The sequence below is a fragment of the Protobothrops mucrosquamatus genome, unplaced genomic scaffold, assembly GCF_001527695.2.
Source record: "Protobothrops mucrosquamatus isolate PMUCROS unplaced genomic scaffold, P.Mucros_1.0 scaffold_38, whole genome shotgun sequence".
In the NCBI taxonomy this organism is placed as follows: Eukaryota; Metazoa; Chordata; class Lepidosauria; order Squamata; family Viperidae; genus Protobothrops; species Protobothrops mucrosquamatus.
Window position 1 is genome coordinate 187,357 of NW_015386114.1, and position 21,317 is coordinate 208,673.

Consider the following 21,317-nt stretch of genomic DNA (forward strand, 5'->3'; position numbering starts at 1 on the left):
CACATCTTGACAGAAAGAACTTCTCGGTTGACAAGTGAGCAAGTACACATTCAGTGACCCAGTTAAAAATCTTCTGAGGGTTTGGACCTGGGATGTTCTGTTGCTGAATGACCGGTTTTTGACAGTTCTTGATGGCAAAGGGTTAAATACGTATCTGGCCTCATCTATTTTATCCTCCAGAGTTTGTGGTGCTTTGGGATGTGTAGATATTAAAGATTAATACAATCAATTAATGCGTAATCTAATCATCTCTAATGTCACTGGAGAGTTGACTCAATTCAGTCTAACCACTTTTTGCAACTTGGGAACTAGAAAGCACCTGTTCTGTGCTGAGGTTTGCGTGGCATTTTGAGGCAGGGAGTCCATGTGATCCAATCTATGTAAACAGACTCAGCTGCAATAACATAGAGAGACATGATAACTTTAATGACTTGGCTTTTTAAAGCAACCACATCTTTTTTTTCCAAGCTTGTTTAGAAGCCTGGGAAAAGACACGTCTGCTTTAAAGAGATGTTTTGCTCACTCTCTTATGCATTCCAAATGCCTTTTAAAAATCATTTTCAAAGCATGCCCCAGCCTTAATATCCAGGTGGTAATCTGAATCAGGAGCTTTTCCTTCTTTGAATATTCCAGATATTCCTTGCTCCAAAAAAAATCTTTAATTCTAATGGTGGAACATAGTTGCTAAACTATATTTGCAAGGAAAAAGGACTTGATACCAACTGATAATAAAAATCCTGAAAACTCACTCCTGATCAAAGGGTGATGATGTTACTTTATACTTTATTTATATTATTAGCAAATGAAAACCCCCAAGGAGGTTGCAACAAAATTTCAAATCACAAAATGCAATTAAAAACAGGAACAAGATCCAGCAATTCAGGTTATTTTTAAACTCCTTTTACATTAGTTTAGCACTGTTTCATTATAGATTTTTTTTTTCTTGACAATTTGGTTCTGTTGTGCTATCGTTTTCTCATTTCTGCTTTCTCCGCCTGTAAGCAGGTGGAGGGGAGATATTGGAAAAAATATATTGCTGTGAAACCCCTTCAATCACCTGGATGGAACTGTGCAGGTTTTAATATCTTCTAAAGGGTAGACCATTCCTGTTGTTTTCATCCCATTCAACTAGAAAGTGAAGTAGTTGTAGTTACTCGGATTCTTTCCCCTTACATGGCCTATGGTCAAGTCTTTCCTTAAATCTCAAATTTACAGTAGATGTTGCCACCTTCAAAACCTGGATTCAGATTGAATCTTGGCTAATCCATTCACCTTACTAGCTATCCCTTAAATCAGAGTTTCTCAACCTTGATGACTTTAGATGTGTAGACTTCAGCTCCCAGAACTGTCTAGCAAACAAGCTAGCTGGGGAATTCTGGGAAATAAAGTCCACACCTCTTAAAGTTGCCAAGGTTGAAAAACATTGCCTTTAGTAGTTCCAGTATTATCTTTCCCCATAAAATTTTAGTGTAACCTGAAGGAGTATTTTAAATAGAAAGAGAAATAGAAAGTGGATATGATGTTATGGGAAATCAACATTGAGATAATTTCCCTTCATTTCATTACAGAAGACCCCTCATCCACAGGGGTCAAAAAGAAGAAAAGACACATTATAACACACACAAACCCACAAAAGAACAGTTTAATGTAGATTACCTTTAAAACACCCTATTTTAAATGCATTGAATATATTTTTATTCCTGACAATTGCATTCTCAAGCACTGTAGCTTTATATTCTTCATACTGAATTTCTATATTTATAGAAGAGAAACAGATTGCTTGCTGGAGTTTTCAAAGCAAGTTTCAGTCACGCTTTTCTTTCTCAGTAATCTTTGAAAAGCAGGGATGTGCTCTTTGTTAGCTGTAGAATTTCAGCTTTTCTCTGGAATATCATCATATCCTACTTTTGGGGTGCTTTGAATAATCAATAGCAATAGCAATTGCACTTAGACTTATATACCACTTCACAATGCTTTACAGCCCTCTCTGAGCGGTTTACAGAGTCAGCATCTTGCCCCCCGACAATCTGGGTCCTCATTTTACCAACCTTGGAAGGATGGAAGACTAACTAAACCTTGAGCCGGTCAGAATCGAACTGCAGACAGTCAGCAGAATTAGCCTGCAATACTGCATTCTAACCATTGTGCCACCATGACTCTTAACACCTTATACAGATTTATTTTAATGGTGGTGATGATTTGTTTAATGGTACTAACATTCTTTCTTTCTTAATTTTGAGTTCCAAGCCACCGTCAAAGAAGGCAGCACTGGTGTGATTGTGAATCTAACCGTTGAAGACCGAGATGATCCAGCCACAGCTGCATGGAAGGCGGTTTACACCATCATCAACGGCAATCCAGCCCAGAGCTTCAAAATCCACACAAATGCAGAAAACAATGAAGGGATGTTGTCAGTTGTCAAGGTAAGGGAGCAAGGCACCAACTTTTAGCAATGAAACTGTGAACCTAATTTCATATGTTGTCCTTTACTCTTCTGGGCCAGACTTCTCCAAGCGATGTTCTCTTAGATGTGTTGAGTATGACCATCACAAATGTGAGGACTGCTTATAAGTCACTGTTTTCAGCACCATTGTAATGTTCACTTAAAAAAGGTCTTTAGGACTACCTGCACCTAAATGTCTCTTTCTTTGTGGTTTCACTCCATGTAACTGATGAAGTGGATTAGGGTCCATAAAAGCTTATACTATAGTGTCTAGATTGCCACAAGACCCATTAAGTAAGACTATCTTGTGATGCAAGCTTTTAATATACTGGATGTGGACAATGCTATATGTTCTTGTCTTTCAGCCTTTGGATTATGAGATCTCAGCCTTCCACACGCTGCTGATCAAAGTAGAAAATGAAGATCTCTTGGTTCCAGATGTCCTATATGACACCAGCTCCACAGCAACTGTTCAGATCACAGTTCTAGATGTGAATGAGGGGCCCATTTTCCACCCTAACCCAATGGTTGTCACCAAACAAGAGAACATCCCTGTTGGAAGTATTGTCTTAACAGTTAATGCCACTGATCCAGACACTTTGCAGCATCAAACTATAAGGTGAGTAGAAGATTTTGGAACCCCCTTTTACAACTACTACTACTTGAATTTTTTTTCCTGAAACTGCAAAATCCATCCCAAATAGCAAAGTCCCGTGTCTTAAACAATTTCAAAAGCAAAATGGTTTAAGATAGATATCAAGAGATATAGATAATAACAGATATGGAAATTGCTGAAATACACACCATGATTCTATGATTTGCGAATCAACAAATGCTTGCAAACTAAAGGCTGAAAATTGATATAGAACCTATAAAGCATACTGTAGAATAATAGAGTTGGAAGGGACCTTGGAGGTCATCTAGTCCAACCCCCTGCTCAAGCAGGAAACCCTATACCATTTCAGACAAGTGGCTGTCCAGTCTCTTCTTAAAAACCTCCAGTGTTGGAGCACTCACAACTTCTGGAGGCAAATTGTTCCACTGATTAATTGTTATAATATCAGGAAACTTATTCTTAATTCTAGGTTGCTTCTCTCCTTGATTAGTTTCCATCCGTTGCTTCTTGTCTTGCCTTCTGGTGCTTTGGCAAATAGTTTGCTCCCCTCTTCTTTGTGGCAGCCCCCCAAATACTGGAACACTGCTGTCATGTTTCAATGACCCCAGGATACCACAACTGTCATAAATGCATTCCAGTTTGCCAAGCACTTGAATTTTAGTCATGTGACGATGAGGGCATGGAGACAGTTTTAAGTGTGAGGACCAGCTGTAAGTCACTTATTCTAGCACTGTTGTAACTTCAGATGGTCACTAAACAAATAGTTATAAGTTGAGGACTACCTGTGCCTTAAACCGGGGGTCCCCAACCCCCAGTCTGTAGACCAGTACCGGGCCGCGGCATGCCAGCAACCGGGCCACACAAACAAGCAAAGCCCCATCCGCGGGATGCAGGCAGCACACAAAACCACGTACCCTCTGGTCCGTGGAAAAATCTCTCTCCACGGAATCGGTCCCTGGTGCCCAAGAGGTTGGGGACCTCTGCCTTAAACCAAACAAGAAAAGAAAAAAACAATAGTCCTGTCATTTTATCAAATAGATAAAATAGGAGAACTAATGCAAATGAGAACATCAGTAAATTGGAGCATTCAGTCTGCAAGAGGAGAAAGGTTAATAGGGCTAATTAGAGTTCCTTTTGCCTACTTAAATTTAAATAGGAATACTTGAATCTCCTGCGTCAGGAATAAGTATGAGTTTTGCTCTTAACAAGCATCGTTCCCTTGTATAGGGAGGCGGGAGACCAGGGTTTCCATTGCTAAGCAAGGCAGTGTTGACTGAATTAGGCCCCATTTTACAACTGTTTTTGCTAGAGTTGTTAAGGTAATCACTGCATTGTTCAGCGAATCATTTGATTGTTAAACAAACCTGGCTTCCACCATTGATTTTGCTTGTCAGAAGCTAGTTGGGAAGGTCAGAGATGATAATCACATGACCCCAGGACACTGCAACCTTCATAAATACAGGTCTACTATCAAGTGTCCGAATTTTGTTCACGTGACCCTGGAGATGCTGCCATAGTCATAAGAGTGAAGACCCGTCATAAGTCACTTTTATAATGCTGTTGTAACTTTGAAGGATTGCTAAATGAATGGTTGTAGGTCAAGGATTACCTGTACACATTTATGTGTCTATACACATATAGCAGGCCACACAAATGCCTATGTCTATGTATATATTACATATGTAAGGTACACCGTATACCTTCTTCTTAGATGAATAATTGAAAACCTAGATCGTATGAAACAAGAATATTTTAGCTCCCACTGTTCCTGGCCTTTTGATTAGGAAATATGGTGGGAGCATTATTGACAGGTGCACCTGTCTTCAGGAGAGCTACTTTGATGAGGTCCTTTAATTATTTTCAGTGTTTCATCTTTTGCACCCGGAAGAGAATGTGGGAGAGACATGACATGGGTTAAGAAGAAGGGGAGAGGAATGGAACCTGATCAATAGGCCCTGATTATAGCACTTAGCTATAGCAATAGCACTTAGACTTATATACTGCTCCATAGTGCTTTACAGCCCTCTCTAAGCAGTTTACAGAGTCAGCATATTGTCCCTGACAATCTGGGTCCACGTTTTACCAACCTGAGAAGGATGGAAGGCTGAGTCAACCTTGAGCTGGTCAGGATTGAACTCCTGGTGGAATTAGCTGCAATAGTGCATTCTAACCAGTGCGCATGGAGGGAGGGAGGGAGGGGGGGAAAGGAAGAGCAATAGCCCTTAGACTTATATACCACTTCACAGTGCTTTACAGCCCTCTCTAAGCAGTTAACAGAGTCTGCACATTGCCCCCCAACAATCTGGATCCTTATTTTACCGACTTCGGAAGGATGGAAGGCTGAGTCAACCTTCAGCTGGTTAGGATCGAACTGCAGGCAGTCGACAGTCAGCAGAATTAGCCTGCAATGCTGCATTCTAACCACTGCGCCATCTCGTCTCTTTATCATTCTAAAGCTGTTACCAATTTCAGATCTTCATCTCATTCTCTCTCGTTTTTTCTCCACCCACCCTTTTTTCACGATTAGATTGCAAATGCAAAATAACAGCCGGTAGTAGTGGAAAATCAGGAATGCTCATTAGCTTTGCAAGTCATTTTGCCCAGCCGGGGAGCACGGCAGAAATCTCCTTGGCTATGTACTATGAGTTGAAACCTGCATAGGGTTAGCCACCTTGAATAACAATCAGGACGGCAGCTGAAAGAAACATCTCAGGGATTGTGACATTGCTTAAACCAGCTTTTACCACTAAGATTGGAACGAGACTTTTCCCGTTTGTTCCCCAGAGATGATGTTTTGCTTACCTCGGGCTGAGAACGCAGCAATGACTGCAATATGAAAAACAAGTTCAGGAGGCTTGGACAGATCCCATTTCCAAGGGAATAAAGTTGCTCAGGTCACGAGTAGAATCGGACAGGATGGAAGTGGTGGGAATATGAAAGAAATTGAGAATGATAAAAGAGAATATTTGTAGCTCAGGGTAGAAATGAGGGGGTCCTTGGTGCTCTCTGAGCTTGATTGTTTTCTTGCAGACGTTTCATGACCCAACTAGGTAACATCATCAGTGCGAGTAGGGGTGGGGGGTGGGGTTTGCTCTCATGTAATATAATAGTGGCTTGCCCTGTCAGTGTTGGTGGAGGTATTGACAAGACAATTGTTTCGTTCATGCATATTCGCTTGTAGTGTTGTGTTTCTAGTTTAACTGCAAAATAAGTTTGATTCCAAGTTCAAGATGCATTGTCCTAAGGAGCATGACAAAATAGTCAGTGTCAGTTGCAATTTTTCCAGCTTCCTGAGCTAAATAAAGAATTGGCATCTGTTGTTGAAATAGAATTGGGACTCAGTTAAATTAATCTTAATTCCAATTTATTGTTGTAGATGCTATTTTTCTTAAAACAAGGCAAAAGAAAGCAACACTGGCATGGCACAAATCATTTATAATTTCACCTTTTAATCCAGACTAACAGTTAATCCTGAACTCTGATTTCTTAATCCTAGATTGCATCAGAGCGAAGACTTTAATTTTGCCTGCCTGTTTGCCAACTCTGAAATTCTAATCAAAACTTTTTGATATTTGTGTGTGTGTGTGTGTGAGAGAGAGAGAGAGAACTTCAAGGCCAAATGCAATAACAGTTTCTACCCTGGGAAATTAAAGAACAGCCTAATTCTGAAAAATCCATTATTAACAGTAAGTCTTAATTAAACATATTTACCGGCTTCAAGAATTTATCTCGGTGGAAAGATCCTTCAAGGTATGTTGTTCCACTTCAGGCTCAACAAGTTCAGAGATTAGAATAGTTTTGACTTCAGAACCAAATACAAATAAGTTGTTTACTGCACTACAGTGGTAATTTTTAATTAAAGCAATGCTCTTTGCTTTCATATTTTATTGTGGCAATATATTTTTATTACCTACTGTGCTTCTGGAGTTTTAATTATTTATGTAAATATATGACTGCAACTTTGATTCTTGGAAACCAGTGTGACTGAATCTTTCTCCAGCAAAAGAGGGGAAATGCTGATTATGGCTTTCAAGCATGCCTAATTGATTAAATAACCAAATTGGCAGCAAATACTTGGGGGACTCTATCTAGCTCTAGTTCTATTTCAGTCTATCTATCTATCTATCTATCTATCTATCTATCTATCTATCTATCTATCTATCTATCTATCTATCTATCTATCTTATCTATATCTATTTCTATATTTATTCTCTCTATTTGTCAACATCCAGCTCAAGAATCCAAATAAAACTCCAGGTTTATTGCATCTTCGAAACTCTTGCTGCTTATTAAATACACTGCATGGTAATGTCGAAGCAAAACTAACTCTGAGGTTCCAACACAAAATCATAGACTTAAACAATAATTTCCCCAGCCAAACCCCAAAATCTTACGAAGTCCACAGCAACAAGTTCACTTTGTTATTGGAACCATCTGCTTCAAATTCACACCTCTTATCATGTCCTTGAAAAGGTTTCAGGCTCTCATGGTCTTCAGCAGAATTGTAGAAGTTTCATTTCTCCCACTCGGAAGTAACACCTCCCCCCCTTACTCTAAAGGCAAGTAGAAACACAGAGGCATGTAGCTGCCACAGGTCTTGCAACGAGGTCAGTTGTCTTGACTCTCTATTTCTCTATCTCTCTATTTCTATCTCTATCTCTGTCTCTATCTTTTTTTTTTTATCCCTTGTGGCAAGGAATGTCACATACACCATAACATCATCAAGGAATGACACAATGATGTATCTTTTGGGGGATGACGCACGAGACACACACATTATAACACCATCCCTGAATGATACAATTATGGCATTTATATCCTTTGTGCGATGATGCCATGCATACCATGACATCGTGGTGGCTTCTACCAGATGACAATGATCACCCCATACCAATAAGAAGACACTAGGCTGGAAAAGCTCACCAGCAGTCTAGCTAATCCTATGTTTGTCATCTTTTTTAAAAAAAAGAAATAAAAAGTCCTTCAAAGCCACCTTGCTCTATATTGCAAGCTTTAAAGCAGAAACGGTGCTCGCAGAGAAAGGCAAAATATTTGATAAATATCAAATATCCAGCCAAGGGAATAAAAAAAAAAAGACACACTCTTTGTATAAAAATGCCAAAACATTTCTTCTGAATCCGTGATTTTATCCACTACAATGACCTGTCTCACATAACTGCCAGGGGTAGCATGACGAAGGTCAAGGTGAAGCTCATGTTAAAAATGAAAACAATACTGGGATATAATTCATGAACGCAATGAGGCAAGCATTCGCATTTCCAGAAGACCTTGATGGGTTGAAGTTACGTTTGAGGAATCATGCCTCGTTCTGGTTCCCAAGATTGACTGAAAGTAAACTGAAATCAGAGGCACCGAGCTAGAAGTTGCTCGCTCTTCTTACCCTTATTTTTTCAGCCAATCCCCAGCTGACTTTCCGCAGTGCTCCCATAAGCTCTGAGTCATGAAAGCAATTCTCCAAATGTATTTCATACTCTGCTGCCAGCTTCTTCAAGCAGACCTCAGAACCTGATGAAACTTGATGGGACCTCAGCATTCACTGGCATAACCGCAAGGGGATTAATTATGCCCTTTGTTTCCTAGTCTCCTTTGAAGAATGGCTTTGTAGCAGTTGCTATTAGAATTGTATTTAACTCCAGTTAGGAAAACTGCTGAAATGTTTGAGTGCATGGTTCCCATCCAACTGCTTACCATAATGTGACAGTGATAGAATAAATATCTCCTGAAATTCAATTGGCGTGGGCGGGTTGATGTGTTTGCTTATTAACTTTTTAATAAGTCGTCCAATTTCTGGAAAATAGCTTCTGAGTATAAATGCAATCGCACATTTTGTTAGGCATCAGAAAAACCATAAATTACCAGCAAACATGTCTTTCTACTGAGCTGATGATTCACATTATATTTAGGAAGACAGCCTTGATATAGAAGATGATAGGAAACCCAGAACCTAAGGCTTAGTCACTCTGGAGGAAGGCATGGGTTCAGCTCAGAGACCAAGGTTAGAGTTCAATGAAGGTTAGAGCTTAGGGTTGTGGACCAGGCCTTATTACAAAGAAAGCGTAAGTCAGCGTTTAGAAGCAGCAATGTTTAAGAACAATAACCTACAAGCATTGAAGATCTATTCCTGGAATTATATAGTCATACTAGAGAGCAATGGGACGTGATGGCTCAGTGGTTAAAGATGCTGAGCTTCTCAGCTGGAAAGCTGACAGCGTGGGTTTGAGACTCAAGACCTGTACAACAGGGTGAGGTCCCATTCCTTGCCCCAACTCCTGTCTACCTACCAGTTCGAAAGCATGTAAACACGAGTAGACAATTAGGTACCCACTTCGGTGAGAAGGTAACAGCATTCTGTGCACCTGGCAGCATGACCACAGAAAATATCTTTGGACAAATCTGGCTCCCTTGGTCAAGAAACGGAGATGGGCACCACCCACTAGAGGTGGCACAACTGACAGGGAAACCTTTACCTTTACTGGAGAGCAAGAAGAGTTAAGCCTACATATCTATCTTCCTAATCTTGAGACCATTTAATAGTCTGTCATTTCTTTGTTCTAAAAAAGCAGTAGCAATTCTCTAGTGCAGTTCAATTAAAAATGCACATCAAAAAAATAACCAAGAAAAAAGTTCATAAAATGCTAAACTAACACAAGCTCAACCCACCAGAGATCTCATTGATTAAAAGAGTACACCACAGCGCTAGTAACAAAAATAATACCAAGAAGCCAGACAATCCAATTCAATTTTTTTGTGGGAAGATGAGACTATTTTAGTGCAGGAGGCTCCTCAAGGAGAAGGCCATTTTCTGAGCAGCCATCTCTCACAGCTAAGCAGGAGAGGACCTCTGAAACGGCATCTCCAAAAAATATTTACACTGAGGGAATGTGGAAAACGTAGTTAATCCTATATTGTATGGGCTTACTCACTTTGGCTTTATTTAAGCATTTTAAAAATGATCCTAAATATTGCTTATTCCCTAGTAAACCCATTGAGATCAAGTCAGCACAAATTGGCTCCTGGATCCCTTTTGGAGATCCTAGAGAGGAGATTCTGACCCCATCAGGCAGGACATTTTTTGCATCCAGAGGTAGCCATGGGATTGTATGGCTTGGGGAGGTGTTTTAGGCCTCTGTGGGGTGGTTACTATTTCTTTTCCTCTTAAAAACATGGGTAAAAGTGCCACCTCACACTAAAATTACCAGTTAAGGACCTAGAGATCCAAAGAAAGAGCAATGTCAGGCACAAAGAATCAGGATCACACGTAAGGTCCAGGTCAAAAGATTCATTGCTCAACCAATCACAAGAATCTGATCAACTGGCAGCACTAAACTAGTGCTAAATAAGAGTTAATGGAATTCAAGAGGGGTAGACTTGGAGCATTTGTGAACACGTAAGGATTCTAGTCTAATTCCTCTCTTGACTCTGCCCCCTTCTACTCATGACTCCTATTCATTGTTCAAGCTAAGCCTGGCCACTATTCATCAGGCTAACTTTTACCTGAGTTCATTTGAGATGATTGAATTCATTTGAATTTCAAGGACTCCATCTATTTTGGATAGTAGATTGATGATTAGATTACATATGGTTATTAGAGCTTTTACACTATGAAGATGGTAGAAGTAATTTTATCCTTGATGTCAGCTATAGGATACCCATCAATTGAAGTAGAACAACATTATTGTTAGGATTGAATTCTTCTCTTCAGGCATGAATTTGTTTCAATGTTCAAATGATTCATATGCGAAAAAGAATCTGGAGAGCCTTGGAAAAGTTTCTATATCTCAACAGGCCAACATTTAATTCTGCCTGTAGTTTTTAAGCATCGTTGAAAGCTTGCCAGATTGTCGGCTGAGTTCTTTATCACACATGACGTTGCAATTCAAAAGAACACACATTCCTCCAAGCAACATGAAACCGTGATCATTTCTTCTCTTTTCCTCACAATCTCTCCCTTCTGGGTTAGTTCCCCCCCCCCTAAAATTGGAGAAACAAGATAATCTTTCAAGAATGCCTTCTCAGGCTGTTAGGCTGACGGTGCCATTGGCGAAGCTGGCAAGAGACAGCATGGTTGTGAAAGATAAAACTGGTGCCACTTCACGTAAACAGTCACACCAACCCTGTAAATTGCCTCTAGCTGATATCAGACTCACATTGGAAAGAGACGAGATATCCCTGCACAATCTCTCTTCCGAATGTTTAAATCTCTCTCACAATACGAAACGAGGCTGAATCTATTGTCCATCTTCCAATACATTTGTCTGGACAGAGTCTTATCATAGTGGAAAGCAGATGGTCACAAATGGTCTTAAGCCCCCTTGATTCCAAGGTGTCTTCCATTCAGTATAGTAAAAAGAGGAATCACAAAAGTCTTTTTTGTACAGCACATCCCTTATGGCATTAATCTCTTCCATTGTTTCTCCCTTCAACACATTCTCCTGCACTAATTGTTCATTTTCATCATGAAGAGTGGTTGGTTCAATGACCAAAAAATGCTTGCAGACTTGCAGCTTCTGATAAATAAGGCTGAGGCATATAAGTTGGAGGCAACAATCTTTTGCTCCTAGCACTGATTCAATGGCCTGGAACTATGTGCAGAATAACAGAATAACAGAGTTGGAAGGGACCTTAGAGGTCTTCTATAGGGGCTTCTATGGTTTATGGAGAATGGTTGATAAAGAACCAGCAAGGAAAGTTTACAGCATGGGTTATTTGCAGCCACCCCCAGAAATGAATAATAGAATAACAGACTAACAAAGCCGGAAGGGGCCTTGGAGATCTTCTAGTCCAACCCCCTGCTCAAGCAGGAGACCCTATACCATTTCAGACAAGCGGCTGTCCAATATCTTCTTAAAAACCTCCAGTGTTGGAGCACCCACAACTTCTGGAGGCAAGTCATTCCACTGATTAATTGTTCACACTGTCAGGAAATTTCTCCTTAGTTCTAGTTTGCTTCTCTCCTTGATTAGTTTCCATCTGTTGCTTCTCGTTCTGCCTTCAGGTGCTTTGGAGAATAGGTTGGCCCCCTCTTCTTGGTGGCAGCCCCTCAAATATTGGAACACTGCTATCATGTCATCCCTAGTCCTACTTTTCAGACAAAACCCATAGCAATATGTGCACATCTGCACTGCCACCTGTTAGGACAATGAAAAATTGCATTTACCCAGGTCTCACTTAATACAACCAGCAATCAGTTTTAGGGGACCTGATGCTTTAGAGCTTTTGGGACCATATTAAAAATAATTTCTCTTTTACTTTTTTGGAAGCATTGATGGCCAGTATTTAAGGCATCTTTTTCTTGTTGAGATCATAGCTTGCAACCTGACTGAAGTTTAATTGTTTGTATCTCTTGGCTTTTCAATTGTTTTTCCACGTTTAACCTGACAAACTGAATAATTTCCTGTAGGGTTATTTTGGGTAGCTGTAACCCACTTTCTCCTTCTCCTTTGATGTTTCTGCTCATTAGGGGTGGGAGAGCATTTTATTTAGTTCACGGTTGGAGGTAAACTCATCTCATTTTGAATTTTAAGCAATACATAAACTGAAACATGATTGTTCAAATGTTTCGGGATTTCTTGCGGCATAATTTGTCAAAAGAAAGTTTATTAAGGGGGCAAAATCTGCATAAAAAGATGTATATTCATGAAAATAAAGACAAAAATAACTGTCATGGAGATCTGTTTGTAAAAAGCAAATACACGAGGGGGACAAATGAACAGAAATGGGTAGGATTTTGCACTAAAATATAAAAAAGGTTTAATGGATTAAAAATAATAAATTCAGTGAATTGCATTAGATAGATTTGCAAAAATGAGAAACGAAAAGACATAAAATAGACACATTACCTCATAACTGCTGCTCGGGTACATGCTTGAATTTAGATAGCAGGAAAAAGCTGAGATATCTTCTTTCAATGATCCTGAGTTACGGGTATTCCAATGCAATCGTGCCAAATCCTTGCAACTGTTCTAACTAGCTTTTTTCATTGATTCCACAATCAGTGTAACAATCTAACATCTCTCTGTCATCAAGTACAATAAAGCATATCTAAAATGCAATAAGCATTCCTCTGAAATACAGTGAAAGGCTTTTAAAATATTCGACGGTGGACAATTGAACTTTAGCATAAGGAAGCCAAGTGCATTAAAATGCCCTCATCTGCCAATGGAAGAACAAACAGATAATTGTGTGTCTTGCAACAGGTTGTTCCCAACACTGGTGTAACAACCTAGAAACCTGCAGGCATCTTGCACCTGTTGCAGGCATCTTGCACCTGTTGTCCGTTAAAAACAGAGACACAGCCTCCCACAACTTTGAAAGCCAGGTTTCTTGGGGAAAGAGTTGGTCTTTCAGATACCCAGGACCAACACTTTAAACATCAACACTTTGAAGCATATTTAGAAGGAAATGTGTTCATGAATATGCACCCACAAGGTTATGGTTAATATGTCCTTCTTTCTGTCTTGTGCCATTTTTTGAATGGGAACCAAGAAGCTGTTCTCTTATTTTTTGTAGAGTGGCATCTTCGGTGGATGATACCGTATAAATAAACCCATCATCCTCATTGCCAACTCCATTTCATGCTCTATGTATTCATGAGTTCTACAATTGATCAATGTTTTCTTGGTACTAGACCCAGCCCAATTATAGTCAAGATTATAGTTCCATTGCAAAGCTTACAGTTTTCACCTCTGCAATTTGAGATTGGATTGCTATCATTGACCGTCTCATTAGCAACTAAACAGACTCCCCTGCTTAGGGCTAAATACGTATATCAGACAACTGTTGTGATCAGGAACAGTCTACAGATGCAGATCAATTTCTCAGGAAAAATAGCAGGAAAGATTTGAAGCTTTCAGGCATGCATTGAAGACTATATGAGCAGTTCTGGACAAGGTTGGGAAGAGTCTTGTATTCAAAAGCAATTAATTGCCTAGGTCTGCAGGGAAATGCACATAGCACTTGCCTACAATTCTTTAAACCAAAAGCTAATTTTCCAAATATTATGCTAGAGTAGTGGGCAGCAACCAGACAATCTTGGAAAAATATGTGGCTCATTTAAAGAGTTGCAGAAAGGTGATATATTAATGTTCCTGCACACTCTGAAGCACCTTTTTGCTTTGGAAACTAAAGTGATCACAGCTCTGCCATGCTCTCCTTGTGGATTACTTATGGCCTTTTGCTGGTCTTCTTCCTCTTCAGGGCTTCAGCATTTAATTTCACTTTCCCAACAAAATTTAGTAGTGATAGCAAGGATGATATGTGGATGCACAAGGTTACATCTCTATATCACCTCTACTTCAACTTCATCTACAAAGAAAACTGCATCCATGCTGCACAAAGAGGATGGGGTCAATTTATTTCCCAAAGCACCAGAGGGCGGGATAAGAAAGAATGGATGGAAACTAATCAAGGAAAGAAGCAACCTGGAATTAAGAAGGAACTTCCTAACTGAGGACAATTAACCAGTGGAACAACTTGCCTTCAGAAATCATGGGCACTCCATCACTGGAGGTTTTTAAGAAAAGACTGGACAGTGACTTGTCTGAAATGGTATAGGATCTCCTGCTTGAGTAGGGGTTGGAGTAGAAGACCTCCAATGTCCCTTTCATCTCTGTTCTGATTCTGATTCTGCAGACAACTCAAAGTCTTCAGGCTGATGGATCTGGAAAGTCCACATGAACAGCTGAGCCCTCTCTTTTTCCAAACTACTGGTCCAGCAGTGTTGAGTCTAAAATTAGGGTACCATTTTCAAAACTACTAGCTAGTGATGATACCTGTCTTTCAATAAGCTCCTGGAAGCCAAATTCTAGAAGAAAAGATCGTTTTCTTGAGCCCCTAAAATAAATATCCTGATCAAAAGGAGATCATTTTTTTGGTCTCTAAGCTACTTTCTTCTCCTGCATCTCTGTCTGCATGGTTCTGAACATTCGGCAATAAGTGGAAATGTACTCTTAGATGCAACTAACCCGAACTCATATTATTTGAACCTCGTTTCACTCATCCTTTTAAGTGTATCTCATATGATTTTCTTTTCTTTTCTTTTCTGAAGAAAAAGCCAGAGTTAATTGTCAAAAGTGGTGCTCAATTAAGCCAGATGACTCCAATTATCATCTCAGGAAGCCATTCAAGTACATCCCTAGGAAACGTTTCAATAAGGTTGTTCTCACGGTGATTTGCCCCTCCAGATTGAAAAAGATAAATGTCCCTGAAGCTTACTTTTTTCCTTCTCTTTTTTTCTTCTCAAGACCGTCAATTAGTTGTTCAGGAAGATCTCTCAAATCGGCCCTTGTCTTTCTACAGTAGGATGGTCCACAATACCTCTGCTGGAGCAATTTGCGAGAAACACAAGTTTTAAATTGAAAAAAAAAGCTGGAGCTCTTAAAATAAAGTTAGCATTAAATGCAAGCATTCGTCCTTTTGAACCAGACTGAGCGCACAAAACAATCTCCAAGAGTTTTTGAGTTTATTTATGGATAAGTTCAAAGAATTTTGGAGGGGAGAAATTTGCTTTGATTGATCGATTTGGCCAACAGGCAGTATTCACACATTATGAAAATTTATTACTATATAAAAATGTAATAAAATAAAGCACGAGCACCTTAAAAGAACATGATTAAATAATAGGCATTTATTGAAACATGCAGAGATCCATACGACAACCTTTGAAAAAAATCTTTCTTGGGCTGATAGTGAGTGACTGGCTCAAGATTCTGCAACTGGTTTTCAGGCCTAAGATGGGACTAGAACTGACCATCTCTTGATGAGTGGGCCAAAGTTACCCAGCCATCTTTCATGCCTAAAACAGGACTAGAATTCACAGTCTCCTGGTGATTGATCCAAAGTCACTTAATTGGCTTTCATGTCTAAGGTGGGACTAGAACTCACCATCTCCTGATGATTAGACCAAAGTTACCTAGCATCTTTCATTCTTAAAATAGGACTAGAACTCATATTCTCCTGGTGACTGATCCAAAGTCCCCCAGCTGGCTTTCATGCTGAAGGCAGGACTAGAACTTCACCATCTCCTCCTGGTGGTTGGCTAAAAGTCACCTAGCTGGCTTTCATGCTAGACAGGACTAGAGCTCACTCCCTCCCAGTTTCTAACCTTCTGCCTTGACCACTAGACCAAACTAGCTCTCTGCTGAAGACCATCCTAAGTGGAAAAATGATCTTCAACTTCCTTCCTGATGGGGCTGTTCTACTGAAAATGGTGAGAAAGCCCCCATTTAGAATAGGAGGCACTACATCAGACACGTCAAACACAAGGCCTGGGGGCCGGATGCAGCCCGTGAAGTGATTTCATGTGGCCCATGAAGCCATCCTGGAAACAGTGAGGGAACGGCCCCCGCTGCCTTGGCCCTAGCCCAGGCCGGCAGCCAATGTACAATTTTGTGGTGGCCATCTATGCTGAAATGCATTCAGTCTTAGCTCCACAAGGCCGTCTAGAAACAGCGAGGAACCAGCCCCTGCCGTGTCAGCCCCATACCCTGGGTGCATGCTGGGGAAGTGTCACCCTTTGTGAGGAATGAAGAAATGGACCATGCCCCGGTCCCATCTCCTTCTGCCAGAGACCCTCAGATCTGTCCCACTCCTGCTCAGGCCCCCACAGGCACCCTTGACGCGAACGATGTAGAACTGGCCACGCCCACCCAGTAGGCCACACCCACTCCATCCATATCCACCCAGTAGGCTGCACCTACCCTGGCCACACCCACCCAGCCCCCCGAGGGCAACCGCAATGCTGATGCAGCCCTTAATGAAATTGAGTTTGACACCCTGCACTACATAAAGGACAGCCTAGCAGCCCATATTGGCTTCTTGTGATTTCATTGATGGATAGATTTTAATATACATCACCTCACAATGCATAAGATGCCAGCTTTTCATTTTCTTGAAGAATATTTTGAATCTGGCCATTTTTTCCGACAATTGCAATCATAGGAGCCTCCAGACAACTGTGAGGCATTATGCTTAAGGACTTATTGCAGAAGTATTCTTGACTTGGGGCAGTCAAAAATGATAATAATATTGCTTCATATCAGTTTTAAGCATCTGGAAAGACAGAAGGATATAAATCTTTCCCTTTGATTTGTTATTGTAGTTTGCAGCCTTGTGAGTAATCCTTTGCCATTTTTAATTGGACGAGGGAATATTTGCATCTGGGTTCACCTCTCGCTTCTCAGCAAAACCACATGTTTGAGGTATGCTGTTCCCCTCCCAAAACAAAAATCCTTTAATTTCTGCACATACCATTAATACCTTTGGTGTTTGTTCTCCAAAATCCTACTGTCTTAGTGATAAAGAATGGGCATATTTGACAGTTTTTCTTTCTTTCATCCCTTCTTCTCACATTTAAAAAAATGTTTTGGAAAAAATATGATTAAGAACAGCTTGCTAAACATCTGGACTGATAGGTGTGATGAATCAGGAAAGAAGAATGAAAGAGAGAGAAAGAAAAACATGTTTTTCTTTAGATGTAGAATGTTTCACAAATACCAATACGCACGCAGAGAATTGCACTCATTTCTATGGAAGGAATCTTATTTTTCATGCTTCTGCCTGGAGAAAAGTGGCCTCTGTACTATTTTAAAGATTTCAGGGATTTTAAAAAGGCCCAAAGTGTTCTGTTATTTTATTGCCTCTCCAATTCCCATTCTTGGGAGATCACCTCGTTGGGTTAAAGGCCCAGCTTCTCCAATCCTTGGACAAGCGCATAGGATAGATAGGCTATATGATGGGCTTCAGCACCCTTTGTTGATCATAGAAGGTGAGCAGGATCAGGCTGAATTCATCCCTCAGAAGGTGAGTTCCTGGGTTGTAGGCCCAAAGATGCTTTTTCCAAAAGGCAAGTTTCTTGATTTCTTGAAAACATTTTGCTTTTCATCCAAAAAGCTTTGTCAGTTCTAGCTGACTGGTGGGGAATGTTTAGTTCCATTAGAACTGAAGAAACTTCTTGGATGAGAAGCAAAACAAGTTCGAAGAAAAAAACCCAAGAAAGTCTAGTTACCTTTTTTTGGGGGGGAAAGCACCTTTTGGATAACCATGACCTGGATGATTGAGAATCTCCACAGTTGGATATTCTCCTGGGCTGTAGGTTAGACAGAAAAGTCAAACACACACAAAGACACACACACAGAGAGAGAGAGAGAGAGAGAGAGAGAGACACTCAGACAGACGGGAAGAAAAGTAGAGGAAAACATCTTGTAATCTCAACGTGAAAACTACATGGCTGTCAAGCTGAACCTAATTCTTAAAATAACTTTATATTGATCTTGTAAGCTACCAAGCTGGAGGTTTTCTGTGTGACAATCATGATAAGAGTCTAACATGAGGAAAACTCTGGTGAATTTCCTAGTCATGCGATAATGAAAGGTTAAAAGTGTTGTTGGCTTGTTTGTGTGTGCTCTGTTTAAATCGCCATTCAATTCACTTTTGCAGGTCTCTAGGCGGTTCGCAATAGAACCGATCAAAACACAAAATATGTAATAGAAAGCAAAAATAAAAATAAAATGGTTACCTTGATGTTGATGTCCAAAGAAGGGCAAAGCTGAGGGTAAAGAAAAAATACAGATTAGCTGGAATTATAGTAAACCCCTTGGAGGGCTCTGTACCGTTCAAATAAGGCTGTTGCCTTAATCTTTGTGGTGGTTGTATGTGTGTGTGTGTGTGTGTGTACACTGAATATATTTGTGAGTTGCCTCTCAAGACTAATAGATTTCCCGTGGCTTCTTACAATGTGAAATCAGTCCATTTTGAAATTAAAACAACAAATCATGTTGTGTTTAAAAGGCTGCTTTGAAACATGTCCACAGCAATAAAATGTCATTTTAAGAATCTAATAGTAACAAAAAGCCCAAACATTTGATGTTCAGACATTGCTGACCTTCCTTTCAATGACGGTCTATAGTGACAATCGGCAATCTAGGTTCATTGTGGCTTGAAAGGAGAGTTTAAATGGGAACATTACGAACATTTTCCCCGGCTTTGTACAAGAACAGCACACTTAAGTTTTGTTATTTATTATTAGAGTTCACATCTCGGCGCAGAATTCACCTGGATCCTGAGGGCAGAAAGGAGAAGGGGAAAAAGGAAGAAAAAAACCCTCATTTGATATCTTTTGAAATCTCTCCACACTCCAGGAACTGTTTTTATGGCCCGTTGCACATTTCACATATTATCATGGCTTTGCTAACACATGCAGACTCCTGCATTCTCGATCATCAAATATTTAATGGGAAAAAAACTCTTCGGCAGCTTATGACTTCCCATATGAACAGTCAAACGTAGGCAGGAGATTAGCTGCAGAGCAAACCAAGCGGAACCAAGAACTCAGGGTTTTCCCACACCTTTCTGGAGAAGAAACTTTTTCCAGTTCTTTGTTTGCCGACGCACCTGGTCTCCGTGGAAACTACAAGTGCTTTTTAACATTCATGGCGTGCTTTTTCCCCCCAAAAGCAAGAGTGGGGGGGAAAGAACATGGCAAAAATGTAGGGTTTTCTTCTGGGCAGTTCCACTTGGATTTTGAACTTGATCTGCATTTACAAGCTTAGCCTCAGGTAGATAAATGGAAGAGATAGTCCCATCTGCGTCCAAAGGTTTTTGAGACCTGGAGACCGTGTGTGTGTGTGTGTGTGTGTGTGTGTGAGAGAGAGAGAGAGAGAGAGAGAGAGAGAGAGAGAGAGAGAGAGAGAGAGAGAGAGAGAGAGAGAGAGAGAGAGGTGGGGGACGAGGGGGATACTTAAAGCTACAAAACACCACTAGGTAAGGCAAGAGCTATTAAAAATGTAAAAAAAAATCTTTTTAAAAAGGTTTTTAAATGTATTTATTTTGGACACTTTTGAACTGCCCATCTCTGTCAGAATGGGACTCTGAGAAGTATACAATAAAAAGGTTGCAAATGACAATCACACAATCCCAGGACTCTGTAGTTCTATTTATCTATTCAAGTAAATAAATAAAAATGTAAATGGCCCAGCTTTTGTTTTTAATTAAGACAGCTAAGCTCCCAATTTCTCCCTGGGTTTTCCTTTTCATTGGTGGACAGAGTTTGTCAACATGAAGAAAGGGGCTGCAGGATGCAGAATCCTGGACAGGAGGTAGCAAAATTCAATTGATAGACCCAACCCAACTTCCCCAATTGACGGGGCCAATTTGGGTCGCAAATATCCCGCGTTGGTGGGAAATCCATTTATCCGACGGGGCTTTTGAAAAAAAGAAATCAGAAACAAAGGATTATCAAAATTACAGGCAATAAAAAGGCATCTCTCTGAGCGCCCAAGACTTGTTTTTTGGCTATCTATCGAGGTGTGTGTGTGTGTGTGTGTCATTCTCTTGATGTCAGTGTTAAGAACCAGGTTTGCAGTGTGGAGGCCTGATCAGAAGGGCAAATGCAGAGGGAGCAGGGTCAAAGGCAGCTGTGGTTGACTTGCCGTCTTCTGCTCTTTGCTTGTCTTGAAATTACAGATAATCTGATGCCCCAGAAGAGAATCATTAAATAAATAAATTTGCAGGTGCTTTCTCTTTGGCGAGATGCTCTCTTCTTTCGCCATCCTTCCTTCCTTCCTCTCTCTCTCTCTCTCTCTCTCTCTCTCTCTCTCTCTCTCTCTCTCAATTTTGATATCTATCTATCTATCTATCTATCTATCTATCTATCTATCTATCTATCCATCCATCCATCCATCCATCCATCCATCATCATTGGCATCCTTCAGTCTCGAGAGACTATGGTACCATGCTCTGGAAAGAAGTCCTAAGGCAGCATCTGGTGTGGCTAAAAAGGCCAATTTGAGAATGGCAGCCCTTTCCACACTGAGGGCAGATACAATCTGTCCCCTGTCCAGCCCCCAGATTTCGCTGGCTTCCTCATTGACTTTGCTTGTCAGAAGGTTGCAAAAAGGGGGATCACATGACCCCCCCAGGGACACTGCAACCGTCATATATATGAGTCAGTTGCCAAAGCATCTGAATTTTGATCACATGACCCTGGGGATGCTGCAATGGTTGTAAGTGTGAAAAGCAGTCATAAGTCCCTTTTTTCAGTGCCGTTATAACTTTGAATGGTCACTAAAAGAATGGCTGTAAGTCGAGAACTATCTGTATCTGCCTGGGATGTTTCAATATCTGGTATGTCAATGAATACAAATTGGGTTGATGGGCTAAATACGTCTGGCCAACTCAATAATTCTATGGACAAAATAAGAGGTGAGATAGGAACTAACACACTCATTTTGCTTCTGGTTG

General features: G+C 40.4%; 1 protein-coding gene across 1 annotated transcript in view; it reads left to right on the top strand.

The window, feature by feature from the left end:
* CDH13 (cadherin 13) overlaps positions 1–21,317 on the top strand; it is a 225,988-nt gene that overhangs the window by 180,759 nt on the left and 23,912 nt on the right. Inside the window, exons 8-9 of the mRNA XM_015810457.1 lie at positions 2,241–2,423; positions 2,809–3,062. Of these exons, the coding sequence (XP_015665943.1) occupies positions 2,241–2,423; positions 2,809–3,062 (437 nt within the window). The remainder of the gene's footprint in view (positions 1–2,240; positions 2,424–2,808; positions 3,063–21,317) is intronic.